Raw genomic sequence first — 27394 nt, forward strand, 5'->3', positions numbered from 1 at the left:
AGCGAGGCAGATGGCACTGAAGAATTTTCTGTAGAGACGAAGGAAAAAGCTGTATTTTTGCTGCACAGTGAGCTGAACACGGGTGGTGCATCTGCCAGGGACAATCCTTCCCACCTGGGGGATTTGCACAGGGTTACTCAGTAATTCCCAGCTCAGCATATTGAAAAGCAGCAATAACTGCCACAGAACCATTCTTCTCTTAACCCTGCTGTTCATTGTCACTTCAGATTTATTAGAAGCTTTTTTTTCCCCCTACAGTATTTAAAAATGAAACTGGGATTGTCCTGTAATCCTCTGTCTGCCAAGAGAGAGTAGCACCTAATCCAGCAGCTATATCACAGTATTGCCAGTGCTAGCCCTGAAGGTCTGCAGCCAGCTCTTCCCTTCCCTGAAACCTTAGTGATCATTGAATGTGGAATGAACCCAGTGAGGACAGGGCTCCAAGATGCCCCTGAGAAAACAGGTCACACCTAAATCGAACACACTACCCAGTTCTCCAGACAGCTCTCCTGGACGCCAACAAAGTGCAGTGGTGGCCTGGAGTGCAGCTCTGCCACTCCTGACACTCTGCTGCACATGGCTCCCCATCCCAGCCCTGGCACCTCTGCGAGGCACTTCCCCCACTGTGTACCTCCAGAGGTACCATCAGTGTCCCCAGAAACAGGGTGCCTGGCAGCCATGCAGACAGCACACTTCTCCTTGATCAAAACAACTTCAAATAGAGGACTTCAGAGAATCAAAAAGTCTAGCTAGCACATATGCTGTGCTGTGGGAGCCTTTGATTATCCAGCAGATATTTTTAGAGCCCTTTGTAAATGAGCTGTGGCTCCATTTGTGTGGCGTATGGCGACAGCTCTGCCAGAAACAGCCTCTGGTCCCCTGTGCCACTGCAGAGCTGGACCTGGCACTGCCCAGATATCTGCCCTCTGATTTAAACATCTTGGGGGCCACCTGTTTAAACCCACCCATGTGCTCGGCTGCCTGCGCTTTTCCTTCTGCCTCAGGAGAGTAAGATAGGGAAGACGGACCCTGGGAAGTGCTGCAAACCTGCTCTTGGCATCACAGGCTCCACACCTTCTGCTTCTAGGAAGAAACATGTCCAGTTTTTTTGCTAAATGAAGTTTCTAGCACCAGCTGCTAACAACAGTCAACTCCATGGAGCATATCCAGGACACCTACAGAGCTGGGGAAGTGCGTGGCAGGCTTTAATGCTATGACAACCATCGCTGAGGAATTTTTCAATTTCCTTTTCACTCATATTGACATGAGAATCACTGGTCCTACAAGTGAAGGGCACCTTTAGGCCTAGATCAGATGAATTTTGTGCAAACTTCCATTTCTGATAAAAGCTCAGATAGTGCACTTTGCTTGAAGGGATCTTGCTTTTAAGTCCTTGGTTTTAAGCTACCACCAGCAAAGAGGCTGATCACTGCCAAGGGTGACTAACTAGAGTCCACAGCACAAAATTGCCTATAGGAAATGAATTACAATGCAGCAATGCATTTCACAAGCAGTTCTGATTCTTTACACATGGTTGAGCTGCTGAAAGTGAAGTATTGTCCTGCCTTCATGCTGTCAATTGACTAGCAAAAGCAAAAGCCCCAGAGATGAGGTTTTCACTGCTGACTGACAGGTGCCCAGGAAACCCAACTGAAGCTAAGCCCCAACAACCATCAGGATTTTGCTGGGCTTGCTTACTGCTCAAAAATAAGCAATTTCCAATCACTACAGTGAAAGCTACCAGAAAATTACAAACTGTGTGTAATTACACTGTGTGCAATTTCACTGTGTGTAATATGTGGTCTGCTCAATGAAGTGGACTCTGAGGAAGTCACTAAAACAACCTTTCCTATTAGACCTATTGGATGACTAATCTGGGGCTATTTTCGCTTCTCAGATGACAAACTGCCGCTCACTTCCAGCCCCAGGGGCTACTCTCCATTAAAATTTGGAGGCATTCACTCTGAACCCAAAATTTCTGCACAGCCCTTCACTTGTGGGGATTGATGGGTCTACATGCACACTCTGCCTGGGCTAATTGGAAAGCCAGGATTCCTTCAGACAGGATTAAAGAGCCAGTCCTGTTGATGCCTCCATCCCTACATACTGAAGCCCAGCAATACTATCAGTATCAACACTCACAGTATGCAGTGCCACACCCAGCATCTACACCCTCAGCTGCACAGCTTGCTCCTTGTTTTCTGCTTCCCTCCACTGACACATGGACACATTTACAGCTGAGCCAGCAACTGTTCGTGCTGGAAGGGCTTTGTTTTCCGCCTATGTTTCTCTCTAGCTATAGCTGTCACCCAGGGATGGACTAAACCTTTGCAAGGTTGTCCCTGCTTGTACTGACATGCAAACCTGAACCATAGTCCCTGTGGTGCCTTTGCTGCGAGGTGTATCCTTTGCTGCGAGGTGTATCCACAGCAGCAGCCAGACTCAGCCCATGGAGGCAATGTTTTCAGCTGTTTGGACAGCAAACACAACCCACAGCCCAGGACTAATCCATGGACCCATGTGCTCATTTCAGATATTGGCTCTCTTGCCCACAATGGTTTAGCAGATATAAGATCTTACATATACAAAAATACTCTTAATACATTGAACTGTTTTAAAAGTTGCACTTTTAGTTAATCAACTGTGAGCCCAGTGTCAAAAAATTCAAAATCAGCCCTCTCTTTTAAGGATAGAAAAAGCCCAGCTTCCCCTGGATTTAGAGCATTTAGAGCCCAAGAAAAGTCTCTCCATCCTTCAAACCAAACCAGGCACATACATACAGCTTTGTCAATCCACATGACAAGCCCAGCTCACCACAGCAAAGCTAAAGGTAATGCCACTGTACCTGACTAGAAAGGGTGTGCGAAGCCTCAAGGGCACCCACTCTGCATCCCTACCCAAAAATAGCATGTGCTGATGTAGCTGCCAGTGCTGACCCAGAGCAGCCCTGAGCTGCTGGGAGGCGCCAGCTCCTGATCTGCCTGCTGCAGCCCTGGCACAGCACTGGGATAACCCAGCCCATGGGGAAACAAGGCAGCTCCATCACAGGACATGCTGGACCTGCTCACCAAGGTGAGGACTTCAAAGGGCTGCAGTGGCACTCAGCATGTCAGGAGCCAGTCACTCAGGAGAGAGAACTACCAGCTGCACCTCAGGGGGCTGCAACTGACCCTTCTGGATTAATCAGCACTGAATCTGCTCTTTATAGTCCTGGGCTGAGGGAAACGGGAGTGCATCAGCTTAGATGCCCTTCATCTGGCAAAATGACATTAACTCCAAGAACAACTCAAAGAATTGGAAACCCAATTTGATAAATTTAATTTTTTTTTATTAACAATCATTTTACATTACAAGGATAATATGACAAAAGGAAAGTTCTTGTGTACATACCATGATATATCAACATAGCTCTATTCGTATCCAGTGTCCTAGGTCCTTTCACACAGGTACTATAAAGCATAGTCTGTAAAGTAATAACATTTTAATATCTCCAAAAGAGTGATATTAACATATTAATACATATATAGTAATAGATGTCTAGATATTTTTCTCTCATTTCATATGTGTGTGTGGTGGGTGAGTGGGTGGGTGAGAGATCGCTTGAAACAGTTCAGCAGGGCTGTGCTTGGATGTGGATACGGAGAGGTTTGACAAAACCTCATTTTCTGGAAGTAGAAATGCATTTTTGCTAACTGTCGGGTGAGTCTATGAGGATGCCATGACTGGCAGAAAACTCCGTAGCCCTCCTGTAGCATTTGGGACATTACAGCATATGAACCATGAGACGTGGTTCCCGCGTAGCCCAGCGAGCTTATTCAACATGAGGTGCAGTGCATGGGAGCCCCTCGCCGGGCGGCAGCACCACCAGCAGGGCGGCTGGGAGGTGAGGCCGCGGGCTGGGCTGGCGCGGGTGTCAGTGGCTTCGGAAGGAGGGGGCTGGAGCGAGAAAACGGTCTCTGAGGTTTGTGAAGGAACAGGTGCTGAGAGCTCCCTGCCGCTGAGGGGCTGCGGCAGAGCGGGGAGCCGCCGCTGGGCAGGGGCGGCTGAGGTGGATTACCAGTTGTGTGGAGGAGAGAGGCCTGGGAAAGGGCACTGAGGTGTGTGACAGGGCCTGGGGACAGCTTGCACAGCGTCTGCTCATGCAAAACCAGTGTAATGATCCATTCGGATGTTGCAATTACAATTCACCCTCCTCCCGACCAAAGCCAACAAATAAAACAAACAGCAAGGAGTGCAGTGGTTGCCAGGCCTGGTGTGGAGCTGCAAAGGCAAACATCCATGCTTTCCCTCCAACCTTGTGGGGAAGTAGCTCACTGACTGACCACCTGCTGCTGGACCGGCCAGAGGCACCTTGTCAGGTCCTCTCAGGTGTCAGCCAAAGGCTTCAGGATGCAGCAGGGCCAGTGTCCTATGAGTGGCTGAGTGACGGGAGGGATGGAGAGATGAGAGAGCTGCCCATCCCACAGGCATCAGCAGATACTCAGGGAGGGCTGATCCACCCCGACCCCAGCACAGAAATGCTGGTCATGGGAAAGCAGGTGTCTCTTTGCAGGGGCAGGGTAAGAGGGCTGCACCCTTTGGTGCTTCAGCCTGGTAAGGTCCGAACTCTGTGTCCTGGGGCCCAAAGGCACACGTGCGACACTGACCACGTCTTCCATACAATCACATCATTCCCTTTCCTGCAGAAAGTCTCCTTGGACCCCTGGCCAGGCAGGCTGCTTACGGGCTGAGGAGCGGCTGTGAGACCTGAGGGAGCAGAATGGCTCCAGCAGCAGAACAGTGGCCAGCCTGACCCAACAGAGCTGAGTGTGCCTTCCCAGCTGGGATTGCGCACTCTCATCCCTATCGCTCCGACTTCACGATTCCTTCTCGTTTGCACTGTTCCAGCTCCATACACTATCCCTGCCAGTTCCACCTGCGTGGCTGAACCCTTCCTCCGCTCAAAACCACCTTGGCTCTCCTGCTGCTGCCTTTATCCCAGTGCCATGGCTGTGTCGCTGGCTGACGCCTGCAAGTGCACCCATGCTCTCACTGGGGCCACTTGAGCGCTGGCCAGTGCAGGGTCTCCCTGGCAGAGTGCCGGCAACTGCTGAGGAATGCCAGGTGGAACTGCAAAAAGCCACATTTCCACAGCACCAGTGTCCACAGTTGCCAACTGCATCCATGCAGAGAGAGCAAAGTGCATGTGAGGGTGGATATGTGTCTGTCCAACTGTGAACACACAGGCTCCCAGCAAGAGGCTTTATTGGGAGAAGGACACTCAAGCATTTTTCCCTACCAAGACATTCCATTATTAAACAAACCTTATTTATCACTCGGTTAACATGCCAGCAAGGAAACCCCTTGCCCTAAACACAGCCAAGCCCCTCTCCATAGAGTGCTATACATGTAAATGTAGGCCTCAGTGTATGGCTAAAACCATCCCAAAGTCCAAAGTCTTCAGTGTTACATGCCTTGTGCTAGAACACAGGGCCAGCCTTACACAAGGGTGGTTGAGTCTATCTCTATATTATATTTTTATATCTATTGAAAACATAGAAATATATAAATATATAGGATTTCATTTATAGATATATAAGCATGTGATTTTAATCTTTTGTACTGTGTGTATATGTACTGGGATGTGCGTATATACAATATATAGACCATATGCATATGTACTGTATACATACACTAGCTTACATGCACACACATCATATGTGTCTCCAAGGGAGACAGGAATTGCATAGGCATTACTGCATTGGATACAATGGCTGGGGGATTAACGTACCATTTCTCTGCTTTTAAGACCTCTTTTAACAGGGGTGAAAGGGGAATCTGCAAAAGCAGAGGCTGTTGCTGCTTATTTGCAAGCCAGCTGTCTAGGCACTGGTCAAACAAACAGCAATCCTCATGAGATAAGAAAGGAGGGGAACTCCAAAGACCCCGTGGGCCACCTGGTTGAGTTTGTGCTGTGAGAAAGAGATGGACCGAGCCTGAATCATGTCTGAACAATCATACCAGCAAGAGCGTCACAAGTACGGGGGACATGGGTGCAGTTGGCTCAAGACCCAAGGCAGACACCACACGAGGACCCTGCCCACTGTGTCCCCTCACAGCCCCCGTAACTTCCGTGTGCTTTTGCTGGCATGGGAAGAGCTTTGGTTTCCTGTGAGGATTATCCCTGCTGAGGTCGGTCTCGTGGCTGGAGGGCCTGGATCCCTGTGGACACAAGGTGAGTCCTGCAGAAGGACATGTCTAAATGTGCTTCACAGATTTCTGCTTCACAGCAGGGTAAAAGAGGCAAGGAGCCTGAGCAAAAAGTGGGGAAGGGAAATTGGCAACCAAAAATCCCACAGGCTAGAAATACAAACCCGAGGGTTTGGAGAAGTGTGCATTATTCACAGTCAGATGCCATAGCTAAGATGCAGGGAAAGGAGACAAAAAAGAGCTCATTCAAGAAAAACTGAATCCTCTGTCTTTGTAGCCTAACCAGTTCAAGACACTGTGAGCAACACATTCAAAACAGCTCCTCTCGCTCTCTCAGCACAGCAGGAAAGGCCTTGATTAAACTCGAGGCATGGCAAACTTGGAGCCACAGAGGCATCCCTCAGCACCCTGCTAAGCCCTCCCCATGCCTGCTGCTGCCTCCTGGCCTCACTGCCACCAGGCTGGGCCCAGACATACAGGCACAGAGTTGCACCTGGGAAAGGCTTGGGAGCCCTGGGAAGCCAGGGGTTCGTTGCATTGATATTCTGCCCTCCTCCCTATCTTGTCGATGCTGGTAGTCATGTTTCCATCCATAGACTATCCATGAAAGTAAGAGCTACAGATCTGAGATTGGCAGGTTGACCTGGAGAGAAAGCTTGCAAAGCACCTGCATTACCCTAGGACAAAGGCCAGGTTTATTTTCTGATGTGTGGGTAACAGGGAATTGTGTTGGAGGAGCTGGTATGGGCTGGGCTGGGCTGGGCTGGGTTGGGCCAGCTGCTCTACCAAGCTCTTGTCTATCCTCATTACCAAGGTAAAGGGTCTCTGACCTTTCCTATCATGGGTAATCACAACATCCAGTGGCAGGGAATCACTGTTTGCAAGCAGTTATTTGCTAAAGGAACAAGTGCTCTGCCTGTGTCAGCTGGCTGCCAGAGAATATCACCACATGCTGCACATTTCACTGCACCATTAGAAATAAAAGCTGCCAGTGAAAGGTGTCACAGATGAAAGCAGGATTTGCAAGTGAACCAAAGGGAAGGAGTGACAAATTGGAAGAATAATTTCTGACCAGGCCACTGGCAACTCTCACCTTGCCATTTCCTCCCTGGTAGACAAAAGTTAGGAGGCTTGGATCGAGAGTTGTAAACAGGCCTCTTGGGCTGCTCAACACAAGTCCTGGGGGAGCATTCCTCTCTCCAAAGGTGTCTGGAGACTGTCCCCAAATGTTCCTTCCCTCCATGTGGGCCAGGCACTTTGATGGGCCTCTATGCCAAGGAGCTTTTGCTGCTGCAAACAGAAAGGCAGGTGATTTTTCCTCTCTACCCACAAAGAGCTATGGAGTTCTATGGATTCTGTGACCCATGTTCACCTTGCCCATCTCCAGTCAGAAACTAAAGGAACAGCAGATTTTCTATCTTTTTTATCTTTTTACATCTCCTCAAGTTTAAAAAGGAAGGGAGCCTGCCACCTCCCAGGCAGGCAGCAGCTCCAGAGCTTCGCAGCAGCACCCTGAGCAGAGACAATTCAAACAGTGACTGGAGAGCTATGAGCCCCTTGTGTGGAGAGATCCCTACTTTATGGTCAGGCAAACAACCATCCAAGGCTGTACAGCTAGCAGGGGGTTTCCAGTTTAATTTTCACTGCTCTGGATGAATGGATCAACTTGATCATAAAATTCCTAAGAAAATATAGGAAAACATGAAAACAAAGCCATTTTTCATGCTTCCTAGGTGTGTCATATCAGTGCCCCTGTGTTGCAACTGTGGGATGCCCTGACCTAGCTTGTGCCATTTCCATGAGGACCACAAGGAAGAGCACCCAGTGCCTGCACCCCTGGTGGCAGTTTGGCAGCAGCTGAGTGGCCCTGGCACAGCTGCCCTCTCCTGCCCGAGCCAGCCTCAGGCTGCACGTGCTGTCAGAGGTAAGGCAAGGGGTAAGTGCTACAGAGGGTGCTGACCAGCCCTCACTGCTACATTCACAGGGTCCACTCTGCTCCACTTGGACCATCTGACTGAAAGGCCCTGTTTTACAGCAAAGGGGCAGTGTCAGGACACAAGGACAGGCCACCCCTCATGTTTTGGGTGGGCTCAGTCCCTCCTCAGTCCCACAAGGACAGAGGCAAACACTTCCAAAACCCTGACCAACACCAGCCTAGCTGTTCCTGTGTGGTCTGAAAGTCGAACCAGTCCATAGTGCCTTGGCTGCACACCTCTGCCAGTGCTGGCTGTGAAGTTCTGCTGAAGGCAAAGGGGTTAGCAGGAGGTGAGTGAGACCTAGGTAGAAGTGTGTGTTTTCCTGGGGAAGACAGTGCGTGAACCCTGGCAGTGAAAGTGACTCAGAGAGAGATCAGTTCCAAACATGCTACATCTCCATTGAAAACAAACAAAAAAGTTTAAAAAATAAAATAATATTATATATATATATATATATATTTATATAAATGAAAAGCTATTAACTAGCAGCAACGGTTCTAGAGATATCTTAGCACCAAGACCAAGGGCAGGGGGGTAACAGGAGAAAGGAAAGGTTCAGTGTTGCTGATACCACCATCATGTTTCCAAACAACACAGCTTGGCACAAAGCTCATCCCTCTGGGAAGTGAGAACATGTTGGCTTGGACACCTTTTGGATAACACGTCTCACTCCCACGATGGTCTGGTCAGGTTGGTGCTGTCCATGCCACATCAGCAGGGCAAGGCACTAGCATCTGTGGAGTTTTTGCACCTTTTTTGTTTGTGTGGTTTTTTTTGGTTGGTTGGGGTTTTTTTGTGTTTTTTTTTTTTTTTTCTCTTTTCTAACCTGAAGTGATTTTGTGTGGATGGAGCTTGTTTACTTTAAAAGAATAAAACAAAGGAGAGCCCCAAGCCCACAAAACAATCTCTTTGTGATGGAAGGTGCAAGTCCCCCAATTCACATTTCAGCTGGACTCTGCATTCCTTCAAGAAAGGAAGAAATATTTTGCAGGAAGAAGCAGAGCATGCCTTCTTCCTGCTGTCATCAGTCTGCTGTGCTGTGGAACATGTTACCTTGGTCACAAGAGAGTAAGTGAACCTTTGTAGGACATCACACATGATTATAATCCAAGATAATCTTGCATTGATAGCTCCTGCCACCAAAATGCAGCAGGTTTTTCTTTCAGTCATTCCAAACAAAACAAAACAAAACAAAACAAAAGCCCCACAACAATCTAGGATTATAAAGACATGGTATAAATAATGTAAATTAGAATATAATTTTTAAGCCTTTGAATCTCCGCCCAGAGGTGGCTCTTGACTCATTGGCTGTCTAGCTTCCACAGCAGCCCTGGTTTTGAATGAATAGTTGTATATATATATATATATTTATCTCATACAATATAAAAATATAAATGCAAAAATTTCCCCCTGCCTTCTCTATTTTGCTATTTTATAGTCTGCACATGACATCATGTTATAACATATGTATGATAGACTGGTACTATGGTTATCATAAAAGGAGCTGAAAGCCAAGTATTACTCTACAGCCCAAAGGTAGGGAGAACTGAGAAAGAGGCATCACAGTTTAGGGGAGGCATTTGTTTCTAAATCAGAATAAAGACTCAAAATAATGCCCCCAGCCCTCCTCTCCTGTCAGTAATTTTTTGAGTGAAGAAAGCTTCCACTCAACTGAAGAGAACTGGGTGGAGCTGGGAGCAACAAAACACACGGGTTGCTCTGTCAGAAATTAGAAATCTGATGGTTGCCAACAAAAGGCTCAAATGGCTCAAGAACTGGGCAGAACAATGGAAAGAGAGGCAGAGATTGAAACTGAGGGGAAAACAAACAAACAAACAAACAAACAAACAAACAATCAACCCCAAAATGAAACAAAACAAAACAAAAACCAACCCAGCAAACTGACAACACACATACAAAGGAAACCGCTGGGAGGATGAGGCTGACAAAGACCCGTTGTCTAGCTTATAGGTTGTTAGGTTTGAACATGTAGAGTATGGCCCCAGCACATGCTTCAAAAGAATGAAATGTTGCCACCTACATTGCAGCTGCCATGGTTGGAGACACCAGTAAATGTCTAAACATTGTCTCAATCTTTAAAATTCTGCTTAGCTTCTATCAGACGCACATCGTCTTAAATTTTCAGTGTGGGTTTTTCCTTAATATAGATAATATATATTTTTTATATAATATATCAAAGTTTAGAGTATAGATTAAAAAAATTATCTGATCTGAGGCATTCCTTCCTAAATATCAGGGTAAAACTCAGAGCCGTGGTCCATGCTCTGCAACATCGGCTTCTGGTCAAGAGATGACATCCTGCTCAGCATTTCGGCCGAGAGCGCGTAACTGTTGCCTGACTTCTCCTCGAACCAGCTGTCGAGAGCCCTTTTGCAATCGAAGTTGGCAATGGGCGGCCCGTTAACAGCAATCGTCAACAGGTCACTGAGCTGCTCCAGCGTCAGCCGGGAACGGTTGTTCTTGCGCACTCTCTGCAGGGCGGTGCGCCCCTTCTCACAGCAGGCCGAAGAGGTGGGAAGGACTTTGAGGATCTGAACTATTTTATTTAGGAGGGGAAATCTTTGTTTGTATTTACAAATGTGACTGAGCAAGTCTTTAAAACCATTTTTGGTATAATAATCCACCTTGAGTTCCCGCCACTCCATCAGCAGACTCCCTCGGGTGTCCATCCCTTCTCGGCAAACCTCTCTGGAAAATGATGGGACTGTCTCCAGGTGTTCAAATATTTGTACCATATCCTCCTTCCCATAGCTCATGAGCTCATCAGTGCTTCTGGGCCAAGCTGCAAGGTCAAATACCTGACAGGCCTTCACAAATGTCCGGCTGCGGGAATCGAACCTTTGGGCTAGGATCACCTGGGTCTTCTGGCAGATCTTTTCTCTGATCGACTGGAATTTGGCTTCAGCCACCCGTAGATTTTTCACAGCAATGCCATTAAAGCTTTCACGGAAGTTTTCCTCAAACTCCTGCAAGTACTCCCCAGGGGAGTCTGCTAGCCGGCTGATCTCCTGGATGGCCTCCTCTATTTTATCATCCACCTGTGACACAAGAAGGTACTCCCCTTGGAAGACGTAGGCAAGGCGTGAAAGCACAGCGATCACATCCAGCAGGAAGTAGATGAGTTTAATCGACTGGTAGTCCATCAGGAATTGCAGGAGGGCCAAGGCAATGGCAGAAGCATCTGCCCTTTGGGTTTGGCCACTGACATCTTTGAGATGGGCCACAACCTCAAGGTAATCCTTGATGAGAGCGTTGAGCACGTTCTGCTCCCCAATGATCCACTTCACTGCTCGAATGTCCCCCAGGAACTCGGTCTCCTCACACAGAGTGGCAGCAGTGACCCTTAACTCGCACATGAGTCGGGGAGAATAACGATAGAAACTGAGCAGTTGCTTCAAATTGTTTTCTAGCTCCTCCAGACATGGTAGTTCCTTCCCACTAATGGCATCCAAAATTTCCAAGTGGGGCCTATGCACCATAAAGGGAAGACAGAGAAGCCAGGGCAAGGTCTTTCTGATTGTCATGAACAAGTTGGCTCTCAGGCTGGCGGTAATGTTAGCACCATCAACTCCCAAGCCAATAGTTGGCTTCTCATCCTGCAATCGTATTCCCAGGCTGGAAAAAGCCCGATCTAATGCTTGAAGGTAACTGTCTGTTGTAGAAAAGCCAAGCTCCTGAAGAGACAGGAATTCAGTTGCTGGAGGCCCATCACTGCTGGTGTACTGCACATAGACTGCAACTGTATCTGCAAGCAAGTCGTCGCTCTGCCCATCCAGAATGATGCTGAGGAAGGGAGACTGCCGGATGCGCTCAACAAGGTCCTCTCGGAGAGCGCGGGCGATATGGTGAATTAAGATCTGGCAGTCTCCCTCATTCATGTACTGATCCACCACCTTGAGTTCACACTTTCTCAGTAGCTCTGCCAGAGGCCGAAAGTCGTAGTAGGGCCTGCCCTCCAGGGCCAGGTGGTAGGCGGTGTTGAAGAGCAGGGTCATATTTCGGCACATCTCTTCTGTCTTCTCTGGGTGCATCCTGAGCTTGTAAAGCTGCAGGCACTTCTTGTGGAGGTTGCTCTGGCTGTGAAGCTTTATCGTGTGTATCTTGAACTGCTTAGAGCCAATGATGAAGGCTGAAGTCCGAGAAGATTGCACTGTGTACTGCCTACAGACATGGCACCACATCTCATTCAGTGTCGGGGAGTACCGCAGAAACCAAAACTTTTTAAGCCACTCTTGCTTGAACCGCCGTATCCTCCGTCCCGTCGCAGAAGACATCTTAGAAGGCTCATCTGTAGCAGCAATCATATCATTGGAAACTGATTCATCAGCAGAATCCACCTCTTGGTCATCATCCTCCATGATGGTGGGAACTGAGATGATGCTTTCTGAAGCTGTAACAAAAAAGGAAAGAAAGGAAAAAAATATGGTATTTACAAAGTTGCTGAGCTAGAGAAGCATCCTACTGGTGACAGTAAGAGCACTGCCCAAAGAGCTGGCCACAACCTCTCTTCTCCTGCCCACAATACATTATAGATAGAATTTTAATAATGACTTTGAAAGGAAAAGAAATCAATATCTCTGCATAAGAACTTTGTCTCCAATATGCCACAATGAACAGCAAAAAAGGACACTACATCCTAGCCACCTGAACAACACACTGTGTGACCAAAATATTCCTTTTACTGAAGGCTCCTGGCCGCTTGACAGCATGTTCCTGGAGAAAATGAAATGTATCTTCAAAAAGGCACACATGGTTTTGTTAAGGCAGTGGAGGAAACAAAGAGAGATTTCCAACAAGGGACACAGCAGGACATAATTTCATACACAAAGAGAGCACATTTCAGCAATACCACAGAGTCATTCATACTTTCTTGGTAGCATGTGAGGCATTGTGGAAGGTCTTCCGCTGAAAGAGAATGCATCAAAAATACAGCAAACAAACTGTCTGCAATGGAATGTCTTTTTTATTGGCAGTGCATTATCAATTACAATGGCAACAAATAGAGCAAATTGTCATACAGAGTCTTTCCCAAACAGTTTTCCACTGTACCCACAGCATCAGCTCCTGGCCCACCCAGTCACAAAACCTGACAAAGAACCTTCCATGGAACCACAGGTTCACCTGAATACTCAGAGCAAAATGCTTTAGATGGGTACACAGCATACAGGCATCTCACTACTCTCCTTAGGCAGGGTTTGGAGAATGCTCTAACTCGGCAAGGCTTACCTGTGGGGTCTGAGAACTCTTGGAGCTCGGGTACCTGGGGCGGTAACACGGGTGCCTCAGGTAACTTCCCAGATCTCAGCATGTCTAACTCAGCCTGCAGCTCCCGGATTTTCTTCTTCAGCCGGATGCAGTTGGGGCAGAAGGATGTGGTGGGGATTTCATGGGAGTTGCCTTGTGCAGAGGCCAGTGACAGCTCAGTTGGGCTGTCTGCTTTAAGTGACAGGGGCTCTTCTTCCTCGTCTTCAAGGATGCTCATCTCCTTGGCTGAGATGAAAGAGGAACTGTGAGGGACCCTCCATTCGCTCTCCCTCTGGTTTCTGCTGAGGCTCAGGGAGCCGTGCTGCATGGCACTGCCACACTGCTCAAATATGTCTTCAGCCTGGTATTTAGATGCTCTTCTGAGGGGAAGTGGTGTACTTGTTGTTAACTGGTTGTCTTCAAACTTGGCAGACTCCAAAGAAGCTTCCAGGACATCTTTGAAGATGAGGTCAATTTTTTTTTTCTTTGTTTGGGGGTGGGATTCCCCCTCGTCACAGCTGCGCTTGTAGGGGCTCTTCCCCTGCTTTAAGGTAGTGAACTGGAGTGCTCCCCTTGCATCCTCTTGGTTTTCTACATTCTTTTCTGAGTTTTCATTCTGTAACATTTTGTCTCCTAGAATGGAAAATGAGGGGTGGGGATTATCACTGGGAACGGAGCAACATCCCTCAATCTAAAACTCAAACAAAAATGAACAAAAAGGCAGACTGAATCCCTGCAGGTCTGCATATTATGTTACAAGCCAGGGAACTGACACAACTCAGTGGAAACCAAGGCTTGCAAGAGGAGAAGCCCCGCTAATGGGCATGTCTGCAAAAACAGAGACAGTCCTGGGTAACCACAGCAGAGTAGAACCCACACACTTCAAAGAGAAGAGAAACTACAGGCAGCTTGTTTAACCTAAAGGTACAACCAACCTGCGTTGGAAGAGGACTATGAAGTGAATAACTGATCATGGTGGAAACTATACCCAGAGCCTAAGTGCTATTTTGGCTGGCTGGAAGTCCTGTGCCTGTTTTGACTTGGTAAAAGGTATCAAGCGTACAGCAGTGCAGTGAGAGATTTACACCATTTCATGACAACCCCAGTGTCTGTGCACGCCATGGCACAAAGTTTGCAAGCCCCTTTACTCTTGTTCAGTTTGGAGGCTGCTCCAGAAATGCAAAGTAAAGGAGTAAAAACAACTTGCACACTTAAAACCTAAGGTACACATTGTCAGCTGAGCTGCTGAGCTACAATGGGTGAATGCCCTCCAAGGATGGGACATCTAGCTTGTCCTGGTGGAGTCTGAGAGCATGACCATTCAGTAATTGAAAAAAAAAATATTAAAAGTAACCTCATATAAATTATTAATTGCTTAAAATAAAGGGAATAGCCAGATTTCCTTACCTGGAAATTCAAAAGACGATAGGTTTGGCTCAATTTCCATCACTCTTCTATCTTGTAAATAACTTCAAGCATTGATGGCTTCCCAAACAAGACGCTGCTTTATGCTGATTTTTGGTTTTGTTTGCTTAAAGTGTATTCATGCTTTCATAAGAGTTATGGAGCAAAAGCTACCATTCCCTCTCTAAGGAGAGCAATGCTAAGAATGCAGAAAAGATGCAAGACTCGAAACAGTTAGAGTAAGGCACTGTAAAAAGGGCTGGCCTGAATGGATGGGATTTTGCACTGGGTTTGGATGCTGGCTGGGAAACCCAGACACTTCTTTAGGGAATCCATAACAACAGATCTCATTTTCAACACATTGATGAGAATTCCTATGGACAAACTTTCACTCTCTCTCTTAGTATTTCCCCTGTTATGGACCATAGCAACTACTATGAGAGCTAGTGATTTAGAGAACTGGTTCTTCTTTCTTGGTGATTTTTTCCCCAACCAGCCAACTGCTTCAGCCCTATGGAAAAGTTAGAAATCACAAGATGATCCCTCACATTACTGGTCTCAACTCCAATGATGAGGTGGCTCAGAAACCATCACCAGAAGCAAAACCCAGGAACCATGTTATTTTTCTGTGAGTTCGTAAAGTGTGCCACTTCCTTTGACAGACTCATCTGCAGGGATTTGAAATCTTTTAAATAGAAAGTGACTCAGCAGATTTTTGTGCTGCTTTCTGACCACTTCCCAGTGCCCTCCCAATGGAGGCTTCGATGTCTCTTGCAAGTCTAGCAATGGCTCAGGTGATGCTCCGTTTTAACATCTCTGTGCCCCTTCTGTGAATGCAGGCTGAGCCCAGCTTGCAGCAGGATGAGCTCACCAAGATGTCAGGGGGTTTCTGGAACGGTCTCCGTAGCCACATGAGTTTCTACCTGAAGGTGCATGAGGCTGTGGCAGATTCTGGAGAGTCCTGATTCAGATCTTCACCACACTTGTAGCACAGAGCAGGCTGTGAGCTACCATTTCAGCTCCCACAAACCATGACACCATGACAATCCAGGACTAAAGGCATGTCTGCACGGCAGGGCAATAGCTCGTAGCCTTGGTGCCCCTGTAGAGCAGCTGCTCCAAGGGCACAGACTGTCTCTTGCTAAAGCACAGACTGTCTCTTGCAAAGCACTAAGCCATCTGGATAACTAATATGTGCATGTTACTGCAGCAAAATCACTGCAGCCTGTACCTAATCACTCACTGGTGTTCATTACATAAAAAGCAAATTCATACCAATGTTAATTCAGAAATGGGAATTGCCCAAGTACAGCCACCACGATGTAACACTGCAAGTGCATAACAACCCTAAGGTGATAGAGATAATCAGCTTTTTCAGGACAACTTGTCCACCCCATGACTGAAGAGGAGACACCTTTTACCAAGTCAAGGCAGCAACAGCAGCTGTGTAATAATATACTCAGGAATCATAATTACAAATTATATTTAGTGTGGCTGCCCCTCTGAGGCCCTGCCATTCTGCATCTAGCCTGGAAAGAAATGTTCCTAATTAACTTCAGGTATCAGCATTGTACAGATGAACAGATGCATTAAGAATTTTTGCTTTCCTCTAAAGCTTCCTATATTGCTGACAATACGTGGGCCCAAAGGACTGCTGGGTTTGTTTCAACATTGCTACTCTTTAGACAAGATAACAATTTTTATCCAAGGAAGAATCAGTCTGACAAGTACAAAGCCTCCTGTACGTTGTACACACATTCTAAGGTTGTGAGACTAAGGAGCTGATGTCGCGCTGATCCCAAATTATCTTTCTGAAGAAAGAGGAGATAAATTAAACGAGGAAAATGGACATACAAACACACCAAGGAAATCTCATTCAAATGGACACAAAACCAGCCAGAGCTCCCTCAAACAAGCTGCTCACAGGAGCCAGAGAGAGCAGCATGTTCAGAGGAAAAACCTAACTCTGTCTTGTAGGATTATCAGCTTGGCAATCTTCGGGCCAAAAAGTCTTGTGACGGGTGCTCTGTGATCCCTGGGCATTGCATCAGGCCCTTCCAGCACACACACACACAGCATGGCACAACACAACACATGACGTGACACATCACAGCACAAATCTTTCTTTCATGATCTCCATGACTGTGGGTATCCTACTCTTCTTGTACACCCATCCATCTGTGCCAGGCAGAGCTGGGGGCTCTCACCCGGAGGTGCTCTGCTTCTAGAAATGCAGCTCTCCTCACACAGCCTCTGCAAAACCTACTTCACCCACCACACTTGGCCCAGCTGTGGGGCAGCCTGAGGGGATCAGGAGAGAGGATGGAAAGGGAAAGGACTCACCACTTGTGCAATTTCTGTTCATGGTTTCCTGGGACATACTGTGCAACCGCTTCATGTAATCCTCACTGTACCAGACCCGCAGCTTCTCCCCAGGGTGGATGTCACGGCAGGCACGGAAGTAAATCCTCTCGCTGTGCTGAAAGGCCATCAGGTTCTGCTCCCTCTCCTCCCGGGAGATGATGACGTATCTGAGGGCAAGGGGACAAGGCAGGTGTGAAGCACAAACTTCTCTCCTGTGCCCCCCCTTGCATCAGAATGACAACCAGGAAGAAGCCAGAATGACCTTTGGAGAGAGACATCAACACAGCCAGGCTGGAAAGCATGGAGTTATAAGCAATGGTGTGCAAACGAGCATGGACACCCAGGGAACACTAAGCCAGTGGGGCTGTTTTTTGCTGGGGAAGGGATGACACAAATGCACATCCAGTCTGAAGGGATGTCTGCCAGCAAGGGTGACAGACTCTACCAGTCAGAAATATCTTTGCCTAGTGATGGAAACAAGGACTTCTGGACTCCTACCATCACTTCACGTCCCAGGGCTCCCTCCCTTGTTCTCAGGAATACCTGGAATACAGAAGGGTTCCTCTGCCTGCCTGCTTCTCAAAAACACTGCCTTCCTTTTTTAGTTGGTAACAGATTTGCTTGCTTCTGTCCTTTCAGGCAAGCAGAATTAAGATTCTAAGGACAGAAACATGGATACCTAATGGGCATGGGAGTATGTGCTGGTTGTCCAAGGACATACCAGTATTGGAAGGTTTTGCACTTCAGAGTTCAGCAGGGTGCGACATAAAAAACCAATTCAGCTCTGCCAGTGGAAATCCCAACACCACATTGTGGGGATCTCCTGGCAGTGCTGACAAAAAGATCACTTTCAGGGCATGGGATTTATTTTCCTGATTTAAAACAGCTTCATCTCAGCTCAGCAAAAATGTATTTATTCCTACTCCAAGCAACTGCCCCTCTGTGCAATTTGCTAAGACAACAATCTATCACTAAGGTCATATTACTTGCTCTCACACTCCTCATATTCCTGCTAGAGGACATGAAAAAGGCTTGGTAATACTGGTTCCAGTTGCCACCAGCATGAGCTCACAACAGCTACCCAGGAAAGAGGCCCCATCACAGCATGTGTAGACCCCAAATCAGACATGAACAGCTCATAGCTAAAACTTATTTTTCTCTTATGCCATTTGCCTCTTTTGCTCAGCACACCCTGCTGCAGCAACCTCAGCAAAGGCAAGGAGGCTGCAGGGGAGCATATGGCTCCTCTGACATCTGCTGCAATTAGTCCTTGCCTAAGTTCCCTAATGTATATACAGGTATTTCTTTGGCTTAAGAAATCTGTCAAATGTTCTGAATATTCTACCTTCTCTAGCCTGTGAATGCATAGATAAAGACACAAGTCCACCTGCACGTGATCCCACTAACCCACACATATAAGGTCACAAACTTGGTGAAACTTCCCACAAAACACAGAAAACAAGTCTGCAGTGGGAGTGTCTCAGACTGCCTGAGGCTCTGGTTTTAATGTTAAGCAACTGTGCATGTGCCTGCAAGCAGTTGTATTTTTCCTAATGTCTGCTACCTAGGATTCTCTGCCATCTTCAGTAATTATTTAAACAGCAGACTGGTACTGCCAACACTGGCTTTTCTTAACCTTTATTAACTTCTGATCACAGAACAAAGGAACTTTTGAAGTACTAGTTTGTGTATTTGAGAAGGAAGAGAGACCTGGACCAGTGGGGTGGGAAGGAGGTCCTGCAACAGCACACAGCTGTCAGGCTATTGCTTTTGTGAGTTAGCTATCACTACTCAAAAGGTGTATGCGTGCCAGTCATGAGAACCACAACCCTTGAGACAGACCAATGTGCTGATGCCTTGCAGCACAGGAGATCCTAGAGGATGCTCTCTCCAGTCCAAGCAAAATGTCAGGATGCTTCCTAGCACCAGCTAAGCACCACTGCTTTGCATCCCACCATCCACAACAGATCAGGCTGCCCCTGTGAAGATTTACTAACCTAAAGTCACTCAGAGATCCTTAATATAACATACATGACCTTTACGTCCACAGCCAGTGGCACCAAGGAATTCATGCAGAAATGGCAGGATGGTCTAGTGCATTTTCAGTAAACTGTATTTGACAGTGAGATGTAGAAAATACTTTGAATGGGAAGTTAACTATTCCCACCAGGGCTCACTTTTATTATTAAGTATTTTGTTAAGCATGAGCTTTTTCTGTTCACTGTTCTCCTTCTGCTTCTACAGGCCTCCATGTTTCTGCCCGAGTATCCTTCAGTTCTGTTGCCTGCATCCTGTGGCTCTGGCCACCTGCTGGAGCAGCAACGGGCTGGGAGGAGAGTGCAGGCAGCAGGGCATGAGCTGCAGCACTGCTGCAACACTGCAGCAAATGCTGCCTGGCTGCTCATCCAGCCTCCTGCAGCCACTAGCACAGCCACTCTCATCAGAAGCCCCCAACAGAGTTCTGGGATAATCCAGTCACAAACATGTTTCTTCTCAGCTGCACCCAGCTAGCAAGTGGTTTACATTCCTAGTGAGGAAGCTTTCCATCTGTGATTCTTCCCTGAGGTAAGGTAAATGGGATGAGATCATCCACACAGAAGACACAGTTTTGAATCAGTGCTGCCCAGCCCCAGGCTCCAGTTTCTCCAGAGGCACAAAAGACACAGGTTACAAAGGACTGCATAAACCCTACATTCCAACTGTTGGTCTGAGACACTTAGTGCCACCGCACACCACAAATTAGAGGCAGATACTTTCCAAGGATGGAGAAAATCATTCCACAAAAGTGCAGCCAGCTTGGTGACCCAGGGGCACAAACCACCTGCTGAAGAGAGACTGCATGATCAGCCTTCACTGACATACATCCCAAGGCCAAAGTGCTCACATCCTGAAAAACCCAGCCCTTCCTGCAAAGGCTGCATAGTGTCCAGTCCCCTTCCCAATGCCAAATATTCCATTTGGATTGAAGCAAGGAGGCTACCTTGGTTTGGACACCCAGGACAGGCATGGTTAGGCTGACCCAAGCACTGCATACTGATGGACAAGGCCCTCCTTGCAGAGAAGGTTTCCCAAGGGAGGATCCTGTGATCCTGAGAGGAGGAGCAGTCATACTGCTCCTTCAGCAGACCCAGACATCCTCAGCTGCACGTGGACCTGCAGAGAGGCATTGCCACCAGTCACAAATCCATTATTTCATGTCCTGGCTAGTCCTTGGGACAGGCCAGCCTCCAGAATACCACAGTTCCTGACCAGGGTACTCAGGACCAAACATAGCACCAATTGAGACCACTTTTGACCCATCTGCAGCTATTGGGGCTGGCATCACCCCCTCAGCTGTCAGAGGCACAGCTCCTTGCCCTGCAGGACCACCTTTCCCACAGGCTCTCTAGACAGCAGCAAATAAAAATCATTGTTTCATTTTTACTAAGGCCCAGCCCACTCAGGACACCAAATTCCCAAGTTTTGGGATGGGAAGTGAGCATGCCCAGAAAAAATGTCATTATTTTTCTGCAGCTGGGATCATTCCTTCCCAGGAGGGAACAGAGCCTCCGGTGAGGATCTAAAGAGATGGTGAGGATGGAGGAGAGCTCTGCAGCTGGAGGAAGGTTCAGGCTTCTTCCCTTTTCCTCTCCACTATAGCCCTGAACTTGCCTCATGGCTTCCTGCTGCCACTCCATAGCCACTGGCCTTTCCCAAACCGACTCTGGGCACAGAGCCAGGGCAGGAGATCCCATGCAAGACAGCAGCCACCAGCCCAGGCTGATGCCATGGGATGCCATACCTGTAAACCCTGCCTCTGTGCTCTGATGCCAAGTGTCTCCAGGAGAGCCACACCTGTGACAAGCTAGTTACCAGCTCAGGCAAAAATTGTAGAGAGAAACAAACGACTCAACAGCAGCTGTGTTAAAAGTGTTACATATTTATTGCATTCTTAATAAAAATACTTTTAAAGAGAGAATTTTTTCAGCATGTACAAGACATGGAGATACGAGGGTTGAGCACAGTAGTTTGCTTTGACAAAGACACTTACTTCAACAGCCAGTAAACATGATAGGTGCAGGAAGAAGTATCCTTTGCGAGCCAGTACAGAAAAGCCACTCCACCGAGGGGTCTACACAGGGCAGGAGACATGTCCCCAGATCTGGCCAATCTGTAATAGTCCACAGAGGAAACTAGGGGAGACATCAGGCAGTTTAGAGTAAAAAGTCCTTTCTCCTGACCAGTACCCAGCCTTTGGGGATTTGCATTAAGGGCACCAGGATGCTCTCTGTAAATACATCTGTGTGGTCAAACTGATGGCAGCAATAATGTTAACTCCCTCCAGTGCTCAGCACGTGCAGAAGTCTCCTCCTTTGCAGACCTGAGGGTTCCCAGAAGGGATCCCCCTGGACAACATCAAAGGAGCTAATCTTACCGCTATACCCATGGGAGAGCATCAGTAGAGAACAAATATTATAAAAATATAAAATACTAATATTAATATATAGCAGCAGCACTATATTGACTCAGAAAGCCTTTAAAACATATCACCCTTTCAGCTCTCTCTGATTCACAAATTAGATCCACTTCTGTCAGATTTCCCAACCTGCCCTTCATCTGAAGAGAGGCTGTGACTTTTCAAAATACGAATGTTTCAAAAGAAGTAAAAGGACATCCTCAGTGGAAGGTGAGCAAGTTCTGCCCTGGTTTGGCACCAGCACTAAAGGGAATGTCCTTTGCAGGAAACCAGTTGGGTCATTCCTCAGGAATGAGGCTTTTTTCCTTGCCAGACCACTACTTCCTTGAGCAATCTTTTATTGCACCACTAAAAATAAATTACTTGAATTAGAATTACGGAACATCTTAAAAGAAAAAAAAAAAGGAAAAGCATGTAATGAATGCCTGACACAGCAGATATACAATGGACTTTTCAGGAAAGAAGCTAGTGCACTATACTTTGAAAGGAGGCCAGACAGGCTAAAGATGGCCCTTGAAGACCACACAAAACAAGGCATCTTTCTGCTACACAGTGCTGCCTATGTTTAATTCCACAGAAGTTTCTGTAACTTTTTTGCCAAGTCTGTAGCCCAGCCATGGCATGATGATGATGCACACTCATGTTAACTGGAATTGTGTCCTGCAACCAACCTCCAAATACAGTAGAAGAGCCTGGAGAGCACGGTGTGCTGTGTGTTTAACACCTTGACCCTTTTCCCTGCTGAAGCTTATCAGGATAATGGTCTGGGTTTTTCCAGACATGGGGGCAGCATGCTAGATGCAGAGGTGAAAATTAAGGAGAAAACAGACATATTATAACAGAGCTACCACATACATGATCACCACCTGAAGTGACACTATTAAAGCCTAGTTCCAGAATCACTGTTTTACATGGGAACCTCACACAGCTCTAGAGCAATTCAAATGTTTTAACACAGTTCTTTCTTGCATGTATATGGGGGAAAAAAGCAGTATAAAATCAACGTGCTTAAGATTTTAACCTATGTAGCTGTGAATTTAGACTGTAAACTCTTCATGACTGGAAAACACAGTACAGATCCCACCCTAAATAAAACTAAGTGCAAAGTAACTGTACTAAAGCTGACAGAATTACAGTAAAACAAAACCAAACTGGCTTGATGTAAGTAGCAAGCCTTACGTCTTTTCTGGTTTCTGTTCAGTCTCCCACATTTTGAAGAGGTGAGGTCGTTCAAAACTGAAGATCTGACAACATTCAAGACAATAATATGATACAATTATATTTAAATGTTGTCATATGATGAAATAATTGTATCTTAACTGCAATTGTGAAAGGTAGGGGTTTCAGACTGGAGCAAACAAAAGTTGAACTCTTTAACACAAGTGCATGTGGCACTGCAGGATCCTTGCAAAGGCCTACGCCTTTGCAACCCTTTTCAGCAGTCTAAAACCCCATGGTGCTCAGACCTGTCCGTAGAATCACGCCTTCTTCCCTTCCCTGCACAAGCTCTGCTTTTACACTCCTCTTCCCAAAGCTGTGTATAAGTCACAGTAAGCCCCGAGACAGCCCACTATTGTTGAATGAAAGATAAAAGCAATGATCAATAAGAGTTTTTATCGCCGTAAGTCTGTATTTCTGCACATACTGCATATACTAATATTGAGGAAGATAATGAAAATGCAGTAGTAGGATAAATTTGTGAGTTGATTACAAAGGGATCTCTGTAGCATGCTGTTTCAGTAAAAAAATATTTCACAGGCATGGGAAGATATCCAGATAATGATTTCTATTGCATCTCTTAGTTTATACAGCATTTAAAGCATGGGGAAGACAGTGAAAACTCTTAATCTCTATGAACCCAAAGATGTCCTACATTCCAAGCTCTACAGTATCTGAGATTCCTCTTTGCCATTGCAGAGGGCCAGTCCTACAATTAGCTGCCATATTCATACTGCTCTGTTAGCCAGCAGGGGGGATGGATGGGTTGGGTCAGCTGTTGACCCTCTCCACAGAATACTGATACACATGGGAAGCCATGTGAACATGCAGCAGCTCAGGAAGGGGCATCCTTCTTTACTTTATGTGAAACAGACAAAAAATGATGTTTTCTTTTTCGTGACCTGCTGGCCTGTGCAGGAGAGAGTTTTAGAGAGTTTTGGTTAGACTCTGCACTGGGTTTGGGGGGCTGTTTAGAGCAAGCTGCTTGCAGACAGGACCCTGGCATGGCATTGGGATCTCGTATCCTCTGGACAGCCCGGACGCCATCACGTATTTCTGTCAGTGTCTGACACATCTGGCTGACCAGGCTGGTGAGGTCAGCCACACTCTGGCTGACAGCATGCATGCTATGTGCCATGTCCCTGTGAATGGCGACCAGCTCCTGGCAGAACTGCCTGAACAGATCTGTTTGCTGTGCATGGGAATGGAGAAGCTGGCGGTCGAAGCTGGCGAGGGGCGGGCTCCTTGTGCGGGGGTGCGGGGGTCTGCAGGCCGAGGTGGCGCGTGGGGATGGACAGTGCAGGTCCTGCCTTTGGCTGGCAGCTTCCAAGGGCTCTGATGAGGAAGAGGAGCGAAGGAAGGAGGGCCTGGAGAACGGACTGACACCTGCACCAGCCCTTGTCAGCGAAGAGGAGTGGTGTTCCTGAGAAGTGCCTGGCATCTCTTCATCTTCATCAGCTTAAACAGAAGAGGAAGCATGAATTATTAATGTGAAATCCCTCTCAACACTGGCTTGTTTCAGGGTATCTCAAAGAACATGGAAAAAGGGTTTTCCCCTCCCCCCAGCCTGCCAGTTCAGACAAGCCTGTAGCTTCTGATGCATAACTCAACATGCAATGTTAGCATCTGTGTGACAAGCTTAGCCATGAGAAACCTGAGAGTGGGTGAACCCAAGCTATTGTGGTATTCTGTACAGAGCACTGTTCACTACTAGAATATGAATCCATTTCAGACAGTAGCAATGACTTCTCTTCCCCAAACCCATAGGTAGGTAGCACAAATATTTTGGAGGGACACAGACTTCACATGTAAAAATCCTGCTCCCCCATCACTTCTTACATCCTCTGCACTAAGAAGACTGTAGATGTTGTATTTGCTTCTCTCAAAGTGTGTTCTGCAAAGCCACTACGTGGCTTGGCATCGCTAAGACAACGAGGCAATCAGACAAAGCAGCAAAAGACTTTTTATGTTAATCAGGCAAATACACTTGATGCAAAATCAAAACTAAAGCAAAATGCCACAGGAAAACTATAACCAGTCTGATAAATATCTAGTGATGTGCCAGTTCACAGGTACAGGCATGTGAAGAGTAAGAAGAGACAAGGTTTCACCTGGTGCAACTGCCCACTATTTCCTTGTATAACCTGTATTCTTTTTACCCCTGAAATAGTGCAACTGGCTTTCAAGACAGATGCAAAGAATAACCAGGTCCCACCTTGTCAGTTCTGGAAGATTTTGTTCTTGCTTTCCCACTAACAATTTCAGATATAGGATCAGACCTAGTGTGGTAGCACAGCGCCACCCATGAGGTATCAGTGGACTCACTTCCCAAGAAGCTATCATCTCTTTCTCTCCTTTGTATCCCTAAAAGCTCACAAAGAAGAAGCCGCACCACCACAAAAGCAAACTGTGTACAAAACTATGGAAAGGACCTGCACAAAGCAGCTTGTGGTTTAGCACTGGAAGGTGTCTGAGAATTGTGGTGTAAGATTAACTTCAAAAGCAGGGCCAGCAGTTTCTTTAGAACCAGTGAAGAAGGAGTCATTATTGTCTACCTTTTTCACAGTGTTCATGCTGATCCTTCAGACCACTACTGAGAAATCATTAATGGCCCAATCTCAGCAATGAACACCAGTGATCACTGAGACCCCCAAAGCTCTCTTGGAAGTGATCCATCGGCAACAGGCAGATGCCTTTCAGTTTGGTAGCATTGCTGTTTTATCAAGGTGAAGATATCCTAATCCTTTACAAGCACTTTTTCCACAGACTGGAGGCAGTCATACTTCAACTACGGATTCTCCCTCACTTGTAGGATTAATTCATACTTATAATCTATTATGTACTCTCAGATGACAGTATGGAAAAGAACTAGACAAACACATAAAGATGACCTTAACTTGGAAACAATCCATCTCAACGCTCCACAACCACCAGAGCAGAAAACAACCACAGCAGAAGGACAGGCAACCCAGCCATCTCACACAACACACAGTGCTCTTCTGGGTGTCAAACTGAGATATGCAAGCATGAGACAAAGAGGTGTTAAGGCAGCGATACTTACAGCTCGTTGTTAGGCTGTCAACCACATCCAGATCCGCTCTCCGGCGGCGGCCGTGCCTCTGGTGGGAGGAATGCAGCGCCGACTGGATGGCTCTCCCATGGGCGGTCAGGACAATGGCTGACGGCTGCCCCACACTGCTGGGGCTGGAGAGGGACCTCTGCATGAGTGCCAGTTTGTCCTTGGTCCTTCTCTTCATGTCGTCCCATCTGTGTTTAATGTCTTTTACAGACCTGGGGACCTGGCTGACTGATGTGATCTGCCTGGCTATACCTTCCCAGATCTTGTCCCTGTCAGCATGGGATAGACGCATTGTCTCCCTCCCAAACAGCATGGCTTCATTTCGGGTCACCTCAGTGACCAGAATGTCCAGTTCTTCCTTGGAAAACTTGGGCTTCCTCTTTCGTTCAGCCATGTTCCTTGGGTTGAACATCCCGTAAAGCATAATTGGGTAAAAGGAAATCAGCGCAAAGCAACCCCCTGCATCCAACCACTTGGCCAGTGCAGTACTGGGGCAGAGGAGCTTGGTGGGATCCAGCTCCCCCAACCCACAACAACCTCTCACCAGGAAAAGGCAGCTGTTTTGTTTTTAGAAGGCAATTTTCAAGCTTAAGAAAAAAAATACCAAGCAACACTAGTGTGAAGGAGCCTTCTCAGCTTTAAAGTTAAAATCAAATTTTACACATCATCTGATGCTCTGACTTATGCATAAGATTTTCAGTTCAGCCTCACATCACTTGCCACATTTTGTGCACAGAAAAAAAACGTGATAACTTGCAATTAGAGCGGTGAACTGGCTTCTAATGTGACACTGCTTGAAACTTAGAGAAAATTTAGAGGCCTGAAACATATCTTATTGTTCTATCTGGCATAACATGCAATAGAAATTTTTATATCACCTTCTCTGTTACAACTTGCAGGATATCATGAAAAGGCTACATCAAATTGGATTTTTTTTACGGTATGTAGGACTTTTGATTAGACTGGTGGGCAATTTCTGCAACTTGCTTTCCCTAAGGAAAAATCTCTTTTTTCAGCACTGGGGTACTCTACATCCAGCATTTGTCTGCTTCACAGGAAGCTCTTGTTTCACCCAGAAATGGCTGCCATTTCCCATTGTTCTCAAAAGGAATGAGGCCACCCACTTGATTTTCCTGGCTAGGCTTTCTGTCACTGCCACCAACATGAGCCTGCATCCAGTTTCTGGTGCTTCAGATGAACAACTTGTAGCCTCAGCCCATTGAGAAAAAGAGGCAGCTATCCTGAGAACAAGCAGTTTTGTCCAAAGGAGATTTATGTTAATTTCTCCAGCCACAGTCAAAGAAAACTACAAAATAAACAAAACATTAGTCCTAACTATGTTTTGTTATTGGGAAAAAAAAAAAAGAAGGCAGTAGATCTATTCAATAAGGAAAGAGAAAACAGACTGTCTGAACCTACAGAAAGGTGCTGACCCATGGCATT

The 27394-nt window shown here is 46.7% G+C and overlaps 1 protein-coding gene across 6 annotated transcripts in view; it reads right to left on the bottom strand.

Moving 5' to 3' along the window:
* Nucleotides 1-3311: 3311 nt before the first annotated feature.
* The window catches only part of PRDM11 (PR/SET domain 11), a 49051-nt gene continuing 24968 nt past the window's right edge, over nucleotides 3312-27394 (bottom strand). For 2 of the 6 annotated variants that reach the window (XM_071427560.1, XM_071427559.1), the window contains exons 6-9: nucleotides 21229-21348; nucleotides 17178-17365; nucleotides 13413-14063; nucleotides 3312-12576 (exon numbers count right to left, since the gene is read on the bottom strand). In XM_071427560.1, the coding sequence (XP_071283661.1) occupies nucleotides 10412-12576; nucleotides 13413-14063; nucleotides 17178-17365; nucleotides 21229-21348 (3124 nt within the window). In that variant the 3' untranslated portion in view covers nucleotides 3312-10411. Of the gene's footprint in view, nucleotides 12577-13412; nucleotides 14064-14837; nucleotides 16643-17177; nucleotides 17366-21097; nucleotides 24331-25933; nucleotides 26350-27394 lie in introns of those variants that run through there. The other 4 variants (XM_071427561.1, XM_071427562.1, XM_071427563.1 and 1 more) reach the window with 4 other exon arrangements.

The sequence above is a fragment of the Agelaius tricolor genome, unplaced genomic scaffold (assembly GCF_023055355.1).
Source record: "Agelaius tricolor isolate 1412-34295 unplaced genomic scaffold, bAgeTri1.0.p SCAF_5, whole genome shotgun sequence".
Taxonomy (NCBI): Eukaryota; Metazoa; Chordata; class Aves; order Passeriformes; family Icteridae; genus Agelaius; species Agelaius tricolor.